This window comes from Cornus florida, unplaced genomic scaffold (assembly GCF_030987335.1).
Source record: "Cornus florida cultivar Cherokee Brave unplaced genomic scaffold, ASM3098733v1 CherokeeBrave_3.0.0_Hap2_Chr10, whole genome shotgun sequence".
NCBI classification, from domain to species: Eukaryota; Viridiplantae; Streptophyta; class Magnoliopsida; order Cornales; family Cornaceae; genus Cornus; species Cornus florida.
Window position 1 is genome coordinate 72,613,033 of NW_026775580.1, and position 22,251 is coordinate 72,635,283.

Sequence of the window (22,251 nt, forward strand, 5' to 3'; positions counted from 1 at the left end):
GCACTTGAGTCTAAAAATAAAAAATAAAAATAAATAAATAAAAACAATTTTAGCCCAACTAAAAAAAAACTATTGTTAGCTTACCCAAATAAATACTAGCCCGAATTAACAATTCCTTCCTGAATCCGCCCTTTTGCATAGCCCAAACAAGTACCGTGCTTAATTTCCAACTATCACATCCCTTTCATTTTTATATCAATATATTTTACTCGTTAGGTATTTGTGGTCACTTAAAACAACTGTGGAATGCCCGCAAGGCCAAGACGAGGGAGAGAGAATCAGGGAAGATGCTGAAGTTCTTGTCAAAGGTGAGGATAGAGTTCAACGCGCTTGACCCACGCACGGCCGCGTGCATGGAGTTCTTGGCACAGTGCAATGCCCGCAAGGCCAAGGAGTCCAACCCTGGCTGTCAGGTGCTCGTCAAACGCCGGACTGACGAGCAGCCGCCGCAGATTACAGTCACCTTCGTCAACGGCGTCGAGGAGGCCTTCGACGCCACCACCACCCCGGCACAGACCATCAGGAACATGATTCTCGAGAAGGGTCAGTATCTCGAGACCGAGCAGATGTTCCGTGACGCCGGCGAGAAATGGCCTGTCATCATTCCCGACGAAGAGCTCCACCAACCAGCCCCTGGTACCAAGGTAATTGTTTCCCTCACTCTAATTATTTATGGGTTTTCTGTTTTTGCGTGTTGTTCGTTGTAATTTAATTGTGGCATTTCGTCGAATAGTTGGTGTGGATTTGATTATTTGGTGAATGAGTTTGAGTGGTTTCCTTGTGAATACATATTATTGTGGTAATTTGATTCTTTGATCTGGTCACCAATTGATGAGTCCTTAAATTTGCTTTCTTTTGTGTCATTCTATGATTTATTTAGTCAAACAGTGCATGAATGTTATTCTGTTTCAATTCATGTACTGATGAAAGTTACCTTTGTCTATAGTTTTTATTTTTCTCTTTATGCGTGCTTGTTAGTGATGGTTAAGGAGGCTACTTGGTTAAATGGTGAATTTTGTTGGTGATTGTATAGCTCACCCAAGTTCAAGACTGGTTTTGGCCTTTGGGTGAGAACTCTTTCATGGTTTCACCAGTTTTGGGGTGTTGATTATTTGGTATGTTGGAGACTAGCAACCAAGTTCTTGTTTTTGTGCGGCCAAATTGCTGATATTTAAACTTCAATTATAACCATTCAAGTATTAAGTTTAAAATTAAGCCTTGACTTTTAAGATTTCAGAGTGTGTAAGATTCCCCGAATGTTGTTAATGACAGTATGTGGAATTTGGTCTAAGTTTTGACATTAATAAATTGTTCCTAGCTCAAAAACATGATCAGATTTCAGAAACTGCACCACCTACTTTTATCTCTTTTAAGTTAACCAACATATTTATACAATGGGAATTAAATTATGATTTCTCCGTTAGTCCTACCGTCCCAAAATTCTTTTCCCTCTTTTCATTTTTGGCTATCTCAAAATTCTTGTCCCAATTGAATAGTCAAGGTAAAAAGATAATTTACTTACCAAAATATCCCCAACATTGTGAAAACTTATTACAACTAACACTTTCTTTAAATGGGTAGTTTGGTAATTTTAAATGCTTGTCCCTTTAAAAAATTAGAATATCAAATATGGTTGCATAATGTCATAATATAAGTGACATAGCTACTTGATGTTCTGTCATTTAAGTCTTTTTCAATATATATATATAAAATAAAATAAAATAGGCTGTGATAACTTGCATATGTGGCTCTAGAAATGAACTTCGTTATTGATTGTGAAGGATCATGAGTGTAACAGGGACATAAAGATGAGTTCCACTTCTGTGTTCAACAATGTCATCTCCTACAAATTGATGCAATACAAGTATACATGTATAATTGGTTGATACTATCCTACAACAGTATGTTTATGTAAAGTGTCCAATGTGACCAAAAAGGTGCAAATTTAAGCATCTTTATTATGTATTATAGAACAAACAGCTTATGCAATTATGCTAGTTAAAATTTGTAAACATGCTAAGTAACGAGACCATTTCCTATAATTGATCAAAGTACTCATCTAAGAATACGAAACACAATTCTCATTATTACATAGGATAGAGCAAAAATAGGTGTGCATTTTAGCATCTTTATTGTTAAGTATTGAATGAACAGCTTATGCAATTATGTTATCAATAGAATAATAAATATAAATTTGTTTATTATATTGTTTATGCAGTTTATGTTGTTTTGAGTGGATGTTTGATAATAAATAAAGACCATTGCCAATTGCCCAATTGTTAGGACAAGGATGCTAGGAAAAGCGGGTAGACACCTAGCATGCATTATTAGATACAAATGCCTGCTTTATACTTGAACTTGCATTCTCACACTTGACAATCTGAGCTTTGCAAAGCAATAAGTGTACCTCACTAACTCTATTGTTGTCATGGGCCTAGGTCAGATAACTTGTGCAGTTGATTTATTTAAACTTGGAAGTGGAAGATGTGTTGAAGAGTGGCTCAAATGTTCTTGGATTTGAACGCTATTATTTATGTTAGATGCATGCAATTGCATGGTTAGTCTTTTTAGACAGAATAGAGAGGCAGTTAGATTGGCTGTTTTGGAAAACAACTCGGTGGCCGCCCTGAATTTTTTTTTTCTCTCAAAATTCATATGCTTGTGTGCCTTAACTTTTTTCAGTCAAGCAATGCCAGAGATAGGACTGACTTGTGACTGAGATATGTATCAATCAAAGTAAGACGCAGTCAATGTGGCGATACATTATGTGAAAATTTGGGATACTACCACGAAATAAATAAAAAATACATAAAGAAAAAACTAAGGATCTGGACGTAATAAAATATCACCATAACAGCATGTAGAGATACAATATACTTACGACGGGTGTCGCAATGTCTATCATTACAAATTGTATTAGTGATATTCTTAAAATAGCACTTTTGAAGCTCAAAAAATAAAAAGCTAGTTGGAGGTCTCCAAACGGCGAAAAATGGTTTCCAAATGAGTGGGCTAAACGAAAGTAATACCAGCTTCTGTTTCTCTGTGTTTATACGTGTGTGTGTGTGTGTGTGTAGAGAGAGAGAGAGAGTGTGTTTATGAATAATGAAGGAAGTAGGATCCTAGCCTAGATCCGGTTTATGGTATAAGAGGTGAATAATTCCATGTGAGACACTGAGCTGATGCGACTGCAGGAAGAGATTCTACTGCCTTGCTTTAGTCCGTTCTTTTCCTTCTTTGGGCTCGGGTCTACAAAAGGGAAATAATTTGGGTTTGAACTTATTACTGCATAAATTATACTAGAAATGGTGTCCCATGCAAACACTACCTCAAAAGCCGAAAGTAATAGCAGCTTCTGTTTCTCTTCTTTATGTTCTCAGTTTGCTCAAAAAATTACTTAAAAGAACTATTGGGTTGATCATGCTAAGCTCTACAATCAGCATCTATCAATTCAGATCACGCATCCACTTGTAGAACCTTTTGTATGTGCAAAATGCATTTTATGCTGCAAAAAAGTTCACACACGCACACATATATATGTTGAAGTCTGCTGAGATAGCCCATTAGAGCTGTAGTAGTTAATATCTAATACTGTTTTTTTTATCCTTCTTTCTCAGCCAAGGAAAGCAGAAGAGAAGAAGCAATAAATATACCTCGCCCCATCTGCTTGTTTCTTGGGATATTTGTATTAACCAAATGTGCTTGAACAGTTTTTCTGGTAAGAGAAATTCCAAATAAACATGATTTAGACATTGACATTAATTTATGGAGGTAGCAATGTATGTTTGTTTTATTTTGAAAGCATTGACCTATGAATGTAGTTGCTTGGTTTGTAACTTTTGAAAGCATTGACCTATGAATGTAGTTGCTTGGTTTGTAACTTTGAAGTAACTTTTTTTTTTTTTTTTTTTTCTGGTTGAGAGAGTAAAAACTTGATTTAGTTGTGGTAATAGTAATGTAAAGCACACGAACCAGAAGGCAGTCCCAAATCATTTATCTGAGATTAACCATAATTGAGTGGTGCAGTAGTTGATCACAGTGAGTTCAGCTCCGGTCCAGTTCGGTCAGTTTTGTATCATTGTTGCAGCCTCCTTGCCGATGAATTCAGCTCTTCATGGATGATCCATATAGAACTACATGATTGGTTGATAGAAAGAACAGTCCTCTATGGAGAGTTCTTGTCTGGTAAACATAACACCAACTGATCAAAATATACCCAGTACAGAACTTCTTGTTCTTCCATAACAGTTTTGTACGATATTCACTTCCACAAGCCGCCAGAGATTATGCATTCATTTCACTCTCTTAATTTTCGTCGTGATTTTCTTCTTGATCTGAGATTTTAAGATAGCCCAGGCATATAGTTCTTAAAGTTACGGAGTGTAATAGTAGGAATCAAGTAGCCACACTTCCAATGGCAGACATGATAAACATGAAAAGGAGCCTGTAATTCAACAGCGAGTTTGTTGAAATGTGATTCATATAAAATTTTACTTGCTAGCTATAACTCTCGTTCTTTGACTTTGAATACGTGTAACTATCATTTTAATCACACTTATAACACCATGATGGGTCATACTATTTTTGAAACAATATCACTGGTGAAATTCAATTAGAGATGCTGTGTAGACAGTGAGGTGATCTCAAGGAATTGAAACTCCTAGAACATTGCATTATATTCAGAGATGTACCAAATATTGGTTAGAGTTACCGTGAGATACTTATGTAAGCTCTTAAAGTCGCATGCTATATTGCAATGCATCAATGGATATATCATATGTGGGTGTGTGTAATGACAGTTTTAAAAGTTAAAAATCAAGAACATTTTCTTTTTCTTTTTTATTATTATTATTTTTTTTCAAGTTATATAGCTTTCTCTCGATTCCCTCCTCTACAATATGTAAACATTGACGTAAACGTATATCAGTTTGTATGTATGTATGTATGTATGTCTATATATATATGTATATATATTATATACAGTATATGTACAAGAATGTCACTATCCAGTGTGGTCATACGTATGTACCATAAATGATTCTGCTTTACAGAACGAATACTGTTAAAGTTAGTGAAGTGAAGAAAGTAATGCCATATTCACTTGTTTAACCTTTTTCCTCAACACAAAAGCAAAAAAATTGAAAAACAAAAAAGGTCTCAATGATAATACTTGAGAACATTTTTTTGGCGGGTCCGCCAATAATTTTCCAACACTTAGTTTTTGTAAGAAACAAGGGAAGGAAAGTAACATTTTCCTCAGTTCAACCCAAAAAAAATAAATAAATAAAGGCAAATTGCACAAAGGACCTCTCAAGTTTTCAACTTATACATGTAGATAGAAAATGGTCATAATATAACATAAAGGCCTGTGGTTAGCGGATTGATATGAATTTACATTTTTGTCCTTGGAGTTAAACTATTTGTTTAATGAAAAAATCTTTTTGTGTATTGTTAAAGTTATGGTTTTGCCCCTAAGACTCCTCTGTTCCAAACTCATTGGCCCGTCACCGCCATCACCACACAGCTTTTCACCATCCGAGCTCAACCTCGCTCACCGCATCCAAGCTCACCGTCGCCTCCATCACAGCCGACATCCGTTACAGCTAAGCTCATCCCATCCGAGCTCATCGCCGCCTCCTTCACAGCCGACATCCTCCATGGCCGAGCCCATCAAAGCCGAGCTCGCCCCTGCCTCCATTAAAGCCGAGCTCGCTTCCATCATCCTCGAGCTCACAGTCGAAGCCACAACCAGCCCTTCGCGTTCACAGCCAGCCCATATCCACCTCAGTGTGCACAAGCTGCCGTCGCTAAAGCCGGATCCATCTCGCTGTGCACTACCGTAGTTCCCCAATCGCCCCGTTTCTGCCATCCGCCCTTAATCTATGACAACTCAAACCCACCATTCAACAACAATCGCACCACCACCTGCCGCCGCTGCCACCACCCACCGCCCACCCATTCTTTCTTTCTTTCTCCACTCACCATCACAACCTCGACGCCACAACCACCACCACTGTCGTAAAAAGCAAAACCGCCCCTTCAGCATCTGCAACAAGCAAAAATCCCTAACCCATCTCACCAAATCTAATCCAATAATCGTGAGACCCAATAGCAAAACCCCCTCATCGCCACAAAGAGCTTGTCTGCTGCAACGCCACCCCACCACCATCACTGCCACCCACTCAAACCCACAAACAATCCTAATTAAACCCACAAAGAACCCAATCGAACCCGTAAAAATCTCGAATCATAGCCATCAGTCACTCTTTAAAATAAAAATCAGAAAGGAAACAGATCTGCGAATGTTTTGTTTTGAAGGTCATCTTGGAATTTCCACCGTTGGGATGACTCATTGATTAGCTTTACTTAAATTTCCCCGGTGACTATGCCGCCGTCGGTATCCTGATGCAGTACGTTCCCAACGATGGGTGGGTGATTTTCTTCTAGATCTTCTCTCTCTATATCTTTTATCCTATTCCCTCTGTGTATGCTGTAGTATGTTTGGATGATGCAGTATATGTGTATTTGATTGAGCCCATTTCAATTAATTTATGGAAAGTAAAAACAGATGTGGTTAATAATGATGTTGCGGGTGGTGGTGGTGTAGGAGGTTGCACTAATAATTAGGGGTACACAAAAGAACCGGAACCGTGAAGACCAAAATCATTTTTTCTGATTCTCACGGTTTCGGTTCTGGTCCCGATTCCGAATTTAGGAACCGTGGACATACGGTTTCGGTTCCAGTTTCAGCCCGAGGGAATCGGTAAGAACCGAAACCATATATATATATATATATATATATATATATATATATATATATATATATATATAATTAAGACTAAAGTAAATTCAGTAACTAAACTCAGTCACTCATAGACCTAGTCATAGTCTCAGCCACGTGGTCACTCATATAGCCACAAAAAAAGTGAAAAACTCATCTAAAGACTAAAGTCTAACCTAATTTACCTAAAGTCTCATCTCATCTTTCAAGCAAACCCTCACCTCCCCTCATCTCAAGCAGCTAAGCTTCCTCGACAGTCATCGCCCTCGCTGAATCTCAAGCTTCCTCGAATCCTCATCGCCTTCGACGCCTCGCCTTCTCTCATCCTCTTATCTTCAGATCGCGGCTTACAGCCTTACAACCTCTCATCTTGATTCTTCAAGCAGTATCTCATTCATCCTCTCATTTTGTATTTTGAAAGGTTATTCAGAATTTCAGATTTCAGACTATCATTTATTTATTACCAAGGGATGACTGAAATATTATAGAATTTATACTATTAGTTTTTTTTTTTAATTGCTTTAGCTATGGGCTCAACAAAGCCTTCAAATCACTAGTGATTCTACTGAACAAAGGAACAAAACAACAAACAGTCAGTTCTAATTCGGTTTCATACCTTCACGGTTCCGATTCCAGTTCCATTTTTAAGGAATTGTTGTGAACGGTTCCGGTTCCGGTCAGAACCGGAACCGTTCGAAACCGAACCGTGTGCACCCCTACTAACAATGCTGGGAGGGAACATGGATGATTTTTCGTTGACTTGGCTTGGCGTCGTCCCAACTTCTTCGTCTCCTTGGAAATGCATGATTCGATTGATGTGTTTAGAGAGAGAAAAGAGAAGTGATGTGGTAGGGAAGCGATGGGGTTTACCCAGGGGCAAAAATGAAACTTCCCAATATACAATATCTTTTATTTTTTTCATTAAAAATAAATACTTTAATTTTAAAGTCAAAAGTGTAAATTTATATTGATTTTTTGTGGTCAAACGGTCAATATGGATCTTTCTGTAATATTATTATAACTTCTATCTACATGCACAATATAAAAACCTCGAGGGTGGTTTGTGTAATTTGTCCAAAAAAAAAAATAGTTCTTTTTGAAATTTAACTTTTTAATAGTGTAGTTTTAAATATTTTTTATTATAATAATAAGATATTAATTTTTAAATATATCCTTTTACGCTAGGTTCACGCACTTTTATAACGTCAAGATAAGAAAGGTAAATTACATTAAATTTAAATAAGCACTCAAGACACAATAATTAGATTGTTGTCTTCTCGTGACCTTCAGAGGCACATGCACAAATATAAGTACATCCATATAGGTTTAATTCAAATTGCTTTTAAACCTTTAACCTTGCTAGGTATGGATGTTTGTATTCAAGCAACCCTTAGGGATGCTCGATGTCTGAAATTTCACCCCTCTTTGATGGGTGCACTGGAAACCAGTCTATGTCATGGACCGGTTTATTTTAATGTCTATCCTAGTCTGAATTTATCTTTAACAGATAAGAATATCCATGAGGCAGTTAGTCTTCGTGTTCAGACCTATGGGTATGATTATTCACCTGGATCGGAAGTGATAAGTGTTATTTATCGCATCCATTACAAAGTACTTGATACTATGTGTCCAAATGCCATACGCAAAGACTCTCAAGGAGTAACAGCGTTATGGGACACCAATATGTTCACATCAAATATTGCCACAAAAAGGATGATTCCTTGTAGTGAAATAACATTTCCTGAACATTGGACAATTTCTAATGCAGTTCCGGCACAGCCAATTGCTCATCATAGTTTAGACTGTGTTATTCAGGACCAGGATGGTGATGTTTTTCTGAATATCAGAAAATCATTAGATCTACCCAGATCTACATCATCTAAAGGAAGTCATCTTCCTTATCATGTTTCTTGTCCTCCTTCTCGCCATTCGATCTCGTCGGATTACAGAAAGGAAGATCTCCCTCCTGGAGTAGTTGGTTCCAATCACCTCAAGCTGAAAGGATTACAGCAATCTCAGAATCAAATTCCAAGAGGAGTCTACGAGAAGGCACCAATAGGTATGTCTCGTCGCCAATTTGGAATTGAATTCAGCCCAACTCCATCTGAAATGGGAATCGGAAATGAATCTGTCAAGGATCAATTTGATGATCCTACAGACATCAATGACCCACATGAATATTAGTTTTAATGGATTTTGTCCCTGATAGAATTGCCATTAATACTGAATTTCAACAGGATCAATATAAAGAATTCAAAAATTGGTATTTTAAAGCTTTTGACCAAAATCAATTACAGCTTTTTAAAACTCAATTTTATGACTTTCTACAAGAACGCAAAATGGTTATACCTTTTGTTTCTTGGTTTTTTATGACCAATCATTCTCTTGTTAATATAAACATATTGGATGATTTTCTCAAACCATGGACTACATCTGAAGATAAGGTTTATCACTCTGTCCATCCTCCCACTGAACATTTAATTCTGAAAAGAATTGACCCTGATAGTGGTGCAAAAGTGGAAACCAAGGGTTATAGCCAACCTAAAATAATTGATCAGTCCTGTAATGCTACTAAAAAAGACATTTCTCAGGTTTACAGGCAAAACAATTATACCAATGTCTGTCTGCAAACGATAGGGTCCCAGCTTGGGAGAATTGAAACAGGAATAGACACGGTATTACATACAATTAATACTAAGTGTATTTCTGATAAATCTTCCCCTCCAGAAGCTTCCTTATCCAAAGCATTGGTAAAACCTGCAATTGAAGTTAAAGGCTTCAATCTTTCACATCCTAAGAAGAATGAAGAATTTCTTACTCTTCTTACTTAGAAAATTCAAGGACTTAAAATTCAGACTTTATCCCATGATGAATCTGAAATAGGTTCTGATTCTGATGATGTGTTACCTCCTATTGAGGTTTTCCAAACTGATTTTACTCAGATGCCTGAGTTAAACAGAATTATCTATGATAAAAATATCCACTCCAATACAGCCCCTGCTCCGAGTCGATATTATTATCCCAGACCTACACCTCAAGATATCTTGTATGAAGAAGATTATTTTCATACACAGAAATCTTTTCATGGAAAGACCATTTATGAATGGAACATAGATGGCAAATCTGATTATCAGATTTACGAGGTTATTCATCAAATGTTGATGTATAGCCAAGTCTGTAAAATAAACAACAATACTGACCCAACCATTGCTAAATTTGTTGTTGTTGGTTTTACAGGAATCCTTAAAGGATGGTGGGATAATGTTCTCACTGACATTCAGAAAGCTGAAATCTTTTTTGCTACCAAGATAGTTAAAGATGAAGCTACCCAACAACCAGGACCTGCTCCAGATGCGGTTTACACCCTCATCACCACTATTATCCAACATTTTGTTGGCCCCGAAGGAGCTAATAGTGAAAGGAGTCGTGAACTTCTACAGAATCTCAGATGTCCATCTTTAACTCATTTTCGGTGGTATAAAGATGTCTTCTTGGCAAAGGTTCTCCAACTTAATGATGCAAATCATGAGCACTGGAAAGCAAAATTTGTGGATGGTTTACCAACCTTTTTTGCTGAAAGAATCAGGAAAAAACTTAGAGATTTGCATAATGGTATCTCTATCCCTTACAGAAACTATACCTATGGTGGATTAGTCAATATTGTAATCCAGGAAGGTCTAGCTCTCTGTAATGATCTGAAGTTACAATCCCAGTTAAAAGCACAAAGATTAACTGGTAGAAAGGAAGTAGGTGAATTTTGTGATCAATTTGCCTACCAGACTCCCTTGTCTTATCCTAAACCTAGGAAAAGAAATAAGGTTGATAAACCTTATAAAAGGAAGTATTCCAAAAGAAAGAGTTATTCAAAGGAAAATGATAATTCTAGACAGTATACTAAGCCCAAAAGGAAATATATTCCTAAAGTAAAGGGTAAAGGAAAGCCCAAGGCTGAGGCTAAATGTTTCAAATGTAGACGCATAGGCCACTATGCAAATAAGTACAGAACTAAGGAGAAACTTAGTAGTCTTCACATACAAGATGAACTAAGACTTCAATTAAGTAAATTGTTACTTAATACTAATTCTTCTGAATCAGAATCATCGGCTGATTATGGGGATGTTGTTATGGAATTACAGTCTTCTTCTTCCTCTGAAGCAGAAGTTGGAAATCCAAAATGCTCCTGTAATCCCTCTCATGATGATTACTATAAGGCAATTGTTGAAATGAATGGGTTAAGCTTAAATGTTTTGACTTCGACTCAACAATCCTTATTGGATCTTATAGATCACATTCAAGATCCTTAACTCAAGATGAAAGTCTTTGAAATCGGTTCTGCTTTAGCAAGAACTACTGAGGATACTGATAATCCAGATTTTCTGAGAGTAGAAAATCATTACAGCATGAAAGAAGTTCTAAGTAGATTAGAACACCACGGACAGAATTCACGTCCTGCTAATCTCCCTAATCTCAGAATGGAGATTAATCTTTTAAAAGAAGAAATTCGTCAGTTAAAGTCTCGTCAGACTAAGATAGAACTGGAAATTACTCTTTTAAAAACAACATCTGTAACTGAAACTTCATCATCCCAGATTGAAGTTCCCCAATCCAACAGCACGAATTATCTTCAACTCTTGAATCAAGTTACTTACCAAAAATGGTATATCTCTATCAATTTGGTAATTAATCAAGAGTACACTATCACTAATGTTATTGCCTTAGTTGATAGTGGTGCAGATATGAACTGTATACAGGAAGGATTGGTTCCTACTCAATATTTTGAGAAAACCACTCAAGGTCTTACCAGTGCAAGTGGAGGAAAGATGCAGATTAAGTATAAACTTAATCATGTTTTCATTTGTAAAGAAGGTATTTGTTTACCATCTACTTTCTTACTTATCAGAATTATGGCACAACAAGTTATTTTGGGTACCCCTTTTTAGCTTTAATCATGCCAATTGAGAAAATTGATTCTCATGGAATATACTCTAATTTACATGGCCAGTCAATCACTTTTCAGTTTTTGACCCCACCAGTAAACAAGCATATCAATGCTCTTAAAGATAATATTATCTTTAAGGAAAAGCAACTGAATTATTTGCAAAAGGAGGTATCCTCCTTAGCAATTCGTCAAAGATTGGTACAACCCACTGAGCAACAGAAAATTGAGTTCATACGACAAAATTTTCTAAAGGAAATCTGTAGTGAGATTCCTAATGCTTTTTGGGCCCGAAAGAAGCATATTGTTTCTTTACCCTATGAAAAAGGATTTACCGATCTCATGATTCCTTCTAAAGCTAGTCCCAGCCACATGAAAGCTGACTACCTGGAATTATGCAAAACTGAAATCAGCTCTTTAATGGCAAAGAAGCTTGTTACTGACAGCCACTCCCCATGGAGTTGCAGAGCTTTTTATGTTAATAAAAATGCTGAAAAAGAAAGAGGAATTCCTCGATTGGTTATTTATTATCGACCACTCAATCTTGCTTTGAGTTGGATCCGATATCCAATTCCCAACATCAAAGATCTTTTAGATAGGTTACAATCTGCTGTAATATTTTCTAAATTTGATCTTAAATCTGGATATTACCAGGTACAGATTGCAGAAGAGGACAGGTACAAAACAGCTTTTTGCGTACCTTTTGGACAGTATGAATGGACAGTACGCCCCTTCAAAATTTCAACATATTTCGAATGACATATTTAATCCTTTTACTGAATTTTCTATTGTTTATATTGATGATATTCTCATATTTTCAAAATCAATCGATCAGCATTATAAACACTTGAAAATTTTCAAATATGTTATTTACCGAAGTGGTTTAGTAGTTTCTGCTCCTAAACTAAAACTGTTTTTAACTAAGGTCAGATTTCTTGGTTATGAAATTTGTGATGGGAAAATTAGACCTATTGATCGCAGTATTGAGTTTGCTTCTAAATTTCTAAACGAAATTAAAGATAAAACTCAACTTCAAAGATTTTTTGGTAGTTTGAATTATATTCGAAATCACTACCGAGATCTTGCACAGGATACAGCAATTTTGTACACCCGGTTAAGGAAATCTCTTTCCCCATGGACTTTGGAACACACCAAGGCCGTCCAGAAGATTAAACTCAGAGTAAAACAAATTCCTTGCTTAGCTCTAGCCAATTCTTCATGGTTCAAAATTGTGGAAACAGATGCATCCAATATTGGATATGGTGGTATTCTTAAGCAAAAGAATCCAAATACAGAAACTGAGGAGCTTGTTCGCTTCACTTCAGGAACTTGGAAAAATGCACAACTGAATTATTCAACCATCAAAAAGGAAATTCTTTCTTTGGTTAAATGCATTTATAAATTCCAAGATGATTTAATCAATCAGAAATTCTTGTTACGCATTGATTGTAGTGCTGCTAAACAAGTACTGGAAAAAGATGTAAAGAATTTAGTTTCCAAACAGATATTTGCTGGTTGGCAAGCTGATTTATCTGCTTTTGATTTTTCTATTGAATATATTAAGGGCAGTTCTAATTCTTTACCCGATTTTCTAACTCATGAATTTTTGCAGGGTTCATGAATCAGCCCCCCCATGGGCAGGGTCGGGGTAATACTCCAAAGGCTCGTGGCAAAAACAAGGCTAAGGCCAAAGTGGTTATACCACTAAATGATGATCAATTTCCATATTTGGATCATGTTGCTGATCTGCTCAACACACCTTCTAAAGGAAGCAGCAGTACACAACAGAAACAACAGAAACCAACCATGAAAGAGGTTCTTGAACAAGAAACTCCATGGATACCTAATCAAAGGTATATTCAGACAGTATTAGTACTGGATTCTCAAGATGAGCAATGGATGCCAGATCCTTGGGAAGTGAAATCCAGATATTTCCAAACTCAACAATATGCTGCACCGGATGGTCGCCATAGATATATCTATGAAGCCATTCTTACTGAAACTTCCTCTGTGGAGATCAACCACACGAAGCAATTTCCGAATTCCAAAGATAATCCTCTTACTTATAGTAAAGCTATCTTTAAGAGGCTTATAAGGCCTAGTGACTGGGGATTAAATCCTAATTTGCCAAGGAAAATATCCTATGGTCACAGTTACAATTATTGGGATTATATCTCAGCTTGGACATATTCTTTCTTTTATCAAAATCCGAAGCATAAGCATTCTTGGTTCTTCAAGATATGCCCTCAATCAGTTAAGGCTGATTTCTCAAACTGGGTTATACCCTGATGGGCTATATTTGGCCCTGATCTGGATATTTTGCCAGAATCAATTCGGCAATTATACTTGCCATGGCAACAATTTCATCCTCAATTACGGGGACAGGATAATATTCCTGTAGGGAAATCCACCCTATTGTTCTTTACTGAATTTGGAATCCCTTGGATTTGGAAATGGGATTTCCAATGTGGTTATACCACTGACAAATTACTAGTCCTTTAGAGGATCTTTTATTACAGATGGTGGTCCGGCATGACTCAAGACCCTATCCAAGCACTCCTCCATCATATCAGAAAGAAAACACTGGAATATATGGATAAGGTTCTAAAGTTAACAATTCCAGAACCTGAAATCTTTAACCCATTTGAACTTGTTAAAGATATGATCAGAAAGCAACAACCATTAATTACCGAAGCAGATTTAATGGTTAAATGCATGGATTTTATGAGGACCAAATTTGTTAAATCTTTTGATTCCTCCACACCTACAGTACGAGATGATGCATCCATGGTGTCAGTCTCTAGCCAGACCAGTCAAGAAGGCAATCAGTTTTCCTGTCTAGCTGGTTATGCACAAGATCCCAATGAAAATCTTATTTCTGAAGATGAGCCTACAGTAGTCGACTATTGGGACTCTCTCACCAGCCACTTGATGGACAAGATGAATCCACCCAAAAAGTAAAGATTCCTCTTATCCTGCCGACAGAAGAAGACAAAGAACTTTTTCCAAAAGTCTTTGATTCTACAGTAATTCTTTAATCAGATGTTTACTTTCCATCAGATAAAGAGACAGCACTTAGTGGTGGGCCGACCGACTGCATTATTCAAGCACACGATACCATGCACTATGCGGATTTCAAAATGTTAATTTCAAGTCCATTTCATGTATAAATAAAGGGCAAAGTTTCCCTTTAATGTATCTTTCAATTTTCCTTTCTTCCTCTTGTAATATTTCTCTCTTTACTAGTTTAGACGTTCAATAAAGAAGAAAGTTTTCTGTAAGTCTTTAAGTTTCAGTTTCTTATTTTGTACAAATTTTTATATTCCTGTTATAATTGATAAACTCTCTAATAACGATCCTAAAACCCTTTATTTTTTAAAAGATGGATACAATTTTTAAAAAAAATGGACACTTTTTGTGAGTGAGAGAGAGTAATAATTATTTTTGAAGATTGAAATGATAGAATATATATTTTGATATATATGTATATATATATTATTAGAAGTGTGACCACGTTTTAAAAGAAAAATATTTCATTTTTTACTTTTACAAATTTCAACACCACTAATAATTATATAATCAATACGGCGTCGTATGATGTGGTTCATTTTGCTGACGGTCTCCTCTTGAGTCCTGTTAGAAACTAGAGAGGATTTATAGGTTGGAGTCAACATCAGTTAAGAGTTAAGGCATCATCACTGCAAAATGATGCGAGCCGTCTGATGGATTTAAAGTAAACAGTTATTTAGAAGATAAATCTGGGACTTGAATTTATTATCGACCCCACGCTTCCCATACACGTGTACGGTTACCATTCTATGATCGCTCGCGACACATTCTTTACTCCAACCGACAACTATCAACTTATTACAGAGTTATTGGTGTCTTAATTTCGTCCTATAATTTCACAATACATAAATATACATATATCTACTGATATTTTAATTCTCTCTTTCTCTTGCTCAAGTACACAAATCTAACAGTTCAGTGTCTTCACACACTACCCTTCTCTCTCTCTCTCTCTCACACACACACACAGTCGTAGAAGTAGAGCAGGCCAAAGATGGGTTCTGTTTCACTGAAAATAGGGGATGGAACAGCCAGATTCAAGAGGGCTACACTGTGTTCTTCGGCTGTGAATGTGCTCATGCTATTCTCTGTTATCACCACCAATCTCTTTGCTTTGTATGCTTTCACATACTCTCCCAAGGATCACCAAGCCCACCCAATTCACCACGCTCACAACGGAATCTCTCTAATCTCAGAACACGTGTCTCAGATCCTCAGAGAGATCGATTCGTCTCAGAAGAAGCTAGCCCAGATGGAGAAAGAGCTCTTGGGTTATGAAAGCATCGATCTTTCAAGACCCAACATCGCGAATGAGCTCAAACTCTTCCTCAACCACCACCAGCTTCCTCTGGGCAAGGATTCAAGAACTGGGATCACTGAAATGGTGGCCTCTGTGGGTCATTCTTGTGAGAAATCTGTGGATTTGCTGTCCCAGTACATGAATTACAAGGTCAATGGACCATGCCCAGACGACTGGAGCCTTGCCCAGAAGCTGATTTTGCGAGGTTGCGAGCCATTGCCGAGAAGAAGGTGCTTTGCAAAGTCAATTCCTAAGGTGGGTCTTTATACTTTTCCCATTTCACTTTGGAAAAATGCGAGTGATAAGATTTTTAGTTGGAGTGGTCTTGGTTGCAAGAATATAAACTGCTTAAATGGCAAGAAATTGAATAGAGATTGTGTTAATTGCTTCAATTTGGTTAATGGGTTTGAGAATCAAAGGCATGTTAAGGCTAGAAGCAAGAATGATTTCCTCATTGATGATGTATTAGCTATGGGAAGTGGTGGAATCAGAATTGGGTTTGATATTGGTGGTGGGTCTGGTACATTTGCAGCTAGAATGGCAGAGAGGAATGTGACTGTAGTCACTAACACTCTAAATATTGATGCGCCATTTAGCGAATTCATTGCTGCGAGAGGACTTTTTCCTCTGTTCTTGAGTTTAGATCATAGATTCCCCTTTTATGACAATGTGTTTGATTTGGTTCACGCCGCAAGTGGATTGGATATTGGGGGCCAGCCGGAGAAATTGGAGTTCTTAATGTTTGATATCGATCGAATTTTAAGGGCCGGTGGATTGTTTTGGTTGGACAACTTTTATTGTGCTGATGAAGAAAAGAGAAGGGCTTTAACGCGGTTGATTGAACGATTTGGGTACAAGAAGCTGAAATGGATTGTGGGGGAGAAGCCAAATGGATCAGGAAAATCGGAGGTCTATTTGTCTGCTGTTCTTCAAAAACCAGTAAGAGTGTGATGCATAAGATCTTTTACTGGAAACTGCAGGAGGTATGAATACTGTTAATTGGACTAGTTTTTGTCACACATAATTTGTGTGACTTCATTACTTGACATGCTTATGGAATTTCTTTGCAATGTGGAATAAACGTGGCACAATGGTTGTTTCTTTTCCCAACTGCTAACCAGCAGTAGAGGATGATGAGTTCGGTAATTTTGTTGCCATTTCTTCCTTTCTGTAATATTATGTTAATTATCTGGTTTATGAACTGTTAGGGAATGAGAAACTCATATTGTATTGTAGAATTTATTGAGGACTTGATATTTGAAGTTTTAGCACTGAAATGAGACTTATCTGGATAAATTTGCCATTTGTTTTTTGTAAGATACCTCTTTGTAACTGTATTTCATCTCTGATAAAATGTCTTTCATAGGTACCTATTGGGTTGAATTATTAAAATAACAGAATATCATGCTATCATTAGCAATGTTCAATTGTTGAGGCATCTGTCATTCTACATATAACTTGCTTCTTGCTAAATCACAATAATTGACATGAATGAACAAACTCTATTACCAAATAGCATAACTATTCTTTGTACATAAATTTTAATAGGAACTAGCCTTCTTTTTCTTGCTTTCCCTATTTGGCCTATTTTCTTAACGGAGCGATGGCTGCTACTCCCTTAATGTATTGATGCTGCAGTCCTCTTTCCTGCATTTGACTCGTAGATGCTCCTGATAAATAATTATGGTTTCTCATTCATTATTTATTTTGTGTTGAAACAATTATTAATTATTTATTGATAATTAAAAACAATAATTATTTATCAATTGTTTTTACTATAAAAAAAAAAAATAAAGAAAAAATTACAGCCTAGTCCTACTTTTGCACTTTAAAGACGACTAAGTCCTATAAAATTTTGATTAGGACAAAAAAGTCCTACTTTTGAGATCTACTTTCAAATAAGTTCAAAATCTCATAGTAAGGAATAAAAAAGGTAAAAGACGTCATCTAGATTTTATAGAACTTTGTTAGGTTTCAAAAGTATGACTTCTTTGTCCTAATAAAAATTTCATAAGAGCTAGTTGTGTTTAACTAGGCTGTAATTTTTTCAAAAATAAATAATTACTTTTCATGCTGACTATCCAAACTTTTATGAATAGTTTGAATAGTCAGCATTTTAACAATAATTAATTTACTGAATTATTATAAACTATTAGTCAGCATTGATAAATAATTATTATTTTTACTTATAAAATAAAAAAATTATTGTTTCATGCTGATTATTCATAAAAGTTACCAAAGCATTATGAGCCCAAAGTACATCGACTAAGATGAATTGGGTATTTTTTTTGCCCAGTCCTTTAATTAGCTGTCCTTCCTATTAGAGTCAACCAATTATTTTGGGAAGAATCAAAAAGTTGATCATAAAAATCTATTCTCCTGCTTGAGTGAATGGTTTGATTAAGAGACAACAGAAGTAAAGTAGAAGTATGTGTGAAGACACATATATTGAATCCTCAATACATGATTCAACTTAAATAGTTGTATCATGTATTGGTGTAGAAGTATTGAAGATTCACAAATACTTCTACATCATTCTGTTGTCTATTGTGTACAAAAACTATATAATAGTTATTTAAGCATATTTCCAACTCGCTTTGGAATGAATCAAAATTCTCCCTTGTAATTTTATCAGTAATTCCGTGCAGTGTAAAATTTCAATTAACTGAGGTTACTTGTTGTTTTTCCATACATGTGTTACATGTGCTATATGACACACTTTAATAAATTAAGACCGATCCAAAACTGTAAGTATAGCTAATTAAAACGGCTGGACAAAAAATACTTAATTCATCTAAGTTGATAACTTTTATGAATTGTCAGCATGAGACAGTAATTCTTAAAGTTATTGTAGGGGAGAAGGTAAATGGATTAGGAAAATTGGAGGTCTATTTGTCTGCTATTGTTTAAAAACCAGTAAGAGTGTGATGCATAAGATCTTTTACTGGAAACTGTAGGAGGTATGAATACTGCTAATTAGACTAGTTTTTGTCACACATAATTTGTGTGAGTTCATTACTTAACATGCTTATGGAATTTCTTTGAAATGTGGAATAAGTGTGGTGCAATACTGTTAATTAGACTAGTTTCTGTTAATATTATGTCAATTATCTTGATTATGAACTGTCAGTCTGTCAGGGAAGGAGAAACTCATATTGTATTCTAGATTTTATTGAGTGCTTGATATTTGTAGTTTTAGCTCTGAAATGAGACTTGTCTGGATAAATTAGATCTTCTTCCCTGTTTTTTTTTTTTTTTTTAAGATGCCTCTTTATAACTGTATTGGATCCCTCGTAAAATACCTTCGATAGGTACTTATTGGACTGTATTAGTAGAATAACAGAATATCGTGTTATCACTAGATTCATTTTTAAAAACTTTTAAAGGTACCAGTATCTTTTTTTTTTTGTGCGTGTGTATGTGTGTGTGCCTGTGACATATCTAATCCCATGAATTTAATTTGGACATACAAACTGTTAATTTGGTGTGGAAGGGAAATCTATTTTTTCATGGGTGCACCTTCTGTTTGACTTGTTGAACCAAGCAAAATTTCCCCTAGTCATCTGTGTATGTTGTGAAAACTACGAATATAGATATAATTGTTACTTATTATGTTTTGGCATCCCCTATTTTGCAGCTATACACACTGTAGTCTAGTCACACCAATTTGACAACCTCTTCCCCTATTATCCCTATTTTCTTAATGGATCGATGACTGACCCTCCTTAAGGTATTGACAATGCTTTAGAAAATAATCTTCTGTCTATATATGGAAAACAAAATCCAACAAGAGTAAATCATTTTTTATTGAATGAGGCACATGTAGTTATGATTTGATGATAATATCATATTTTTTTATCAAGTCATTTGGATCCCAGAAGATGAATGTGTTGTGTATTCAGCTCATTCATGAGAAAGCAACATCTAACATAATAAAGGATGCCAATTATTTCTCTCTTGATATATCATTATATATAATGCCATTGAGGTTTTGATAACGTGATATTCTTGTTTTGCAAATAGAATTGTACTGGGGTTTGTGTAGGCATTTTTCTGGATATACCATCTTACAGCATCAAAAGTGGCCTGAAAGTTCTCTATCTTAATTTTATATCCTTTAATTCTCTATCACCAGTTCATCGATGGTCCTCAAACAAGTTACTGAGGAAGGCACTTGCTGAAATTGCGGTCTTTTTACACCTATCCCAATCCTCTTAATGGTTAAGTAAATGATTATAATCTTCTTTTCCCTGATGTAGTGATGTGTTAAACAAAATATGTAGGTTTCTTATCGATGCTACTTTTCTTAATTCATTAGATTCCTGACCATGGAATTTGGGGCTCAAATGCCCTAAATTAAAATTGTTTCTAAGTGCAGGTCAACTGAATTTTACATGGAACCTTTCTGTTGAACTAAAAACTTCTTAGCTTCTTAGCTTCTTTCTTTGAGTATTAGGCTTTCTTGTTAGACTAGGTGTTATGTACTTGCTTCTAGTGTGCTCAGGAGCAGGTCTGAAAATTAGAGTGAGGTTTGCAGACTCTTTATATACATAATCTATAATTTTGACAAGTTAAGGTTAAAGCTTGATTATAATCTCTGCTCATGGCCACAATTGCTGAGATAACGAGCCACGTGACATCTTGTGTGTGTATGGAGTTTTTTTTTCACATTTCTCTTATTCCTATAGTATTTTCAACCCTTTAATTATGTTTTTTTGAAGAGTTTATCTGCTTACCTCGTCAATCCGATGTTTTTCTTGCCAAGAGCCATCATAATTAAATCGAGCTTTAAATTAAGTTGGCAGGTTTTTTCACCATACTGTGAGTGATGGGATGAATGTATAATATCTCCTTTGATCTAGTATTAGGTTAACTTAGAATTCTTGGTGAATTAGGGTGAATTTTTTCACTGCAGCGATGTGTCTGAAGCTATGAATAAATAGACTCTTATTCAGGCCTGAATAAGGAGCCAGATAAAAGTGAAGGCAGATGAATCTGATGCTCCTTGGGGGAAAGAGAGGGAAACAATGTGAATTGAGAAGGAAAGGTACAGGCAGTAAAGTTACCTTCTTTTTTTTTTTTGGTGGGGCAGGAAGGATATGACTTTTTGAATAATGCTCTCTATTTAGTCTTTTTCCTCATTTATGAGGGCTAGTCCAGGGCACGAGGCTCCTGCCATTGCAAGGTAGGGGGAGGATCGGATGTTCACAGCCTTACCTCCGCATGGAGAGAGCTGTTTCTCGTTTCGAACCTGTGACCTACATGCTACAATGGAGTAATCTCAAGACCCGCATTCAGTCTTTTTCCTTGGTGATTTAGTCTTAATATGTGATTTGAGTAGTTAATTGTAAAGGATGCATTATCCTTTCCTTCGTTTTCATTTCCTGCTGGCTACAGATCATCAGTAATTTGAAGAAGTGAAAGCTTGAGTTATTGTTCGACACAATAATGTTCACAAAATGGGTGTTTAAGTAATTTTGCTCAGATGATGCTTGGTTCAGTAAGCACTGAATTTATCTGCTGCCTATGGCTAATGTGGATTCAAATGGATTAGAAAACAAGTCCATGCAAAAGATTCCACTATCATTGATTGTCTTTTTGTTTTATAAGGCTCCTTCCAAATTCACTCCTTGTATTTTTTCGGTCAGCATTGGTCCATCCTGGACAATGATGTTTCACTTAGTCATTCCATTTTAATCAATATATATATACACACACACACACACACACAGAGACACACACATATATACATCCATGTATTGTCCACATCCTTTCTGAAAAGTCGTTGTCACTGCATTTCCTAGGAGGTGTCAGTGTTTAACGCGCATTTAAAAAAGCGTAATTTTAGCTTGGTTAACTAAAATTTTGACTGAGCTTGAAGTCTAATAGCTATTTTAGGCTTGATTTATTTACATTTTGGTCAAGCTTCCGAATTCTTTCATGAGTCTGTCATGCTTGACATATGATCCCCCAATTTAACACCCTTGTTTATTTTAAAAGTCTAGCACTACTAACCCTAATAATTAATGAAATTTAGAGAACATTTACATAATTTATATTCATATAATTAGTCAACGGTTACTTTTTAATATGTTCTTCTATTCATGCAAGTTACACAAGTTGTTACTACTGTACGTTTCCGGCTAGCGTTGACAAGCGCTTTCA

The 22,251-nt window shown here is 36.0% G+C and overlaps 2 protein-coding genes across 2 annotated transcripts; both read left to right on the forward strand.

Annotated features, from left to right (window-relative positions):
- The first annotated feature begins 215 nt into the window (after positions 1-215).
- LOC132279167 (uncharacterized) lies at positions 216-3,880 on the forward strand. Its single transcript, XM_059781100.1, has 2 exons — positions 216-644; positions 3,618-3,880. Exons 1-2 carry the CDS (start codon positions 288-290, stop codon positions 3,645-3,647), a joined length of 387 nt encoding a protein of 128 aa, XP_059637083.1. The 5' UTR covers positions 216-287; the 3' UTR covers positions 3,648-3,880.
- Positions 3,881-15,643: 11,763 nt separating this feature from the next.
- Positions 15,644-17,455, forward strand: LOC132277293 (probable methyltransferase At1g29790). The gene has a single exon (XM_059779113.1). The coding sequence runs from the start codon at positions 15,781-15,783 to the stop codon at positions 17,035-17,037; it is 1,257 nt and encodes a 418-aa protein (XP_059635096.1). The 5' UTR covers positions 15,644-15,780; the 3' UTR covers positions 17,038-17,455.
- The last annotated feature ends 4,796 nt before the right edge of the window (positions 17,456-22,251 follow it).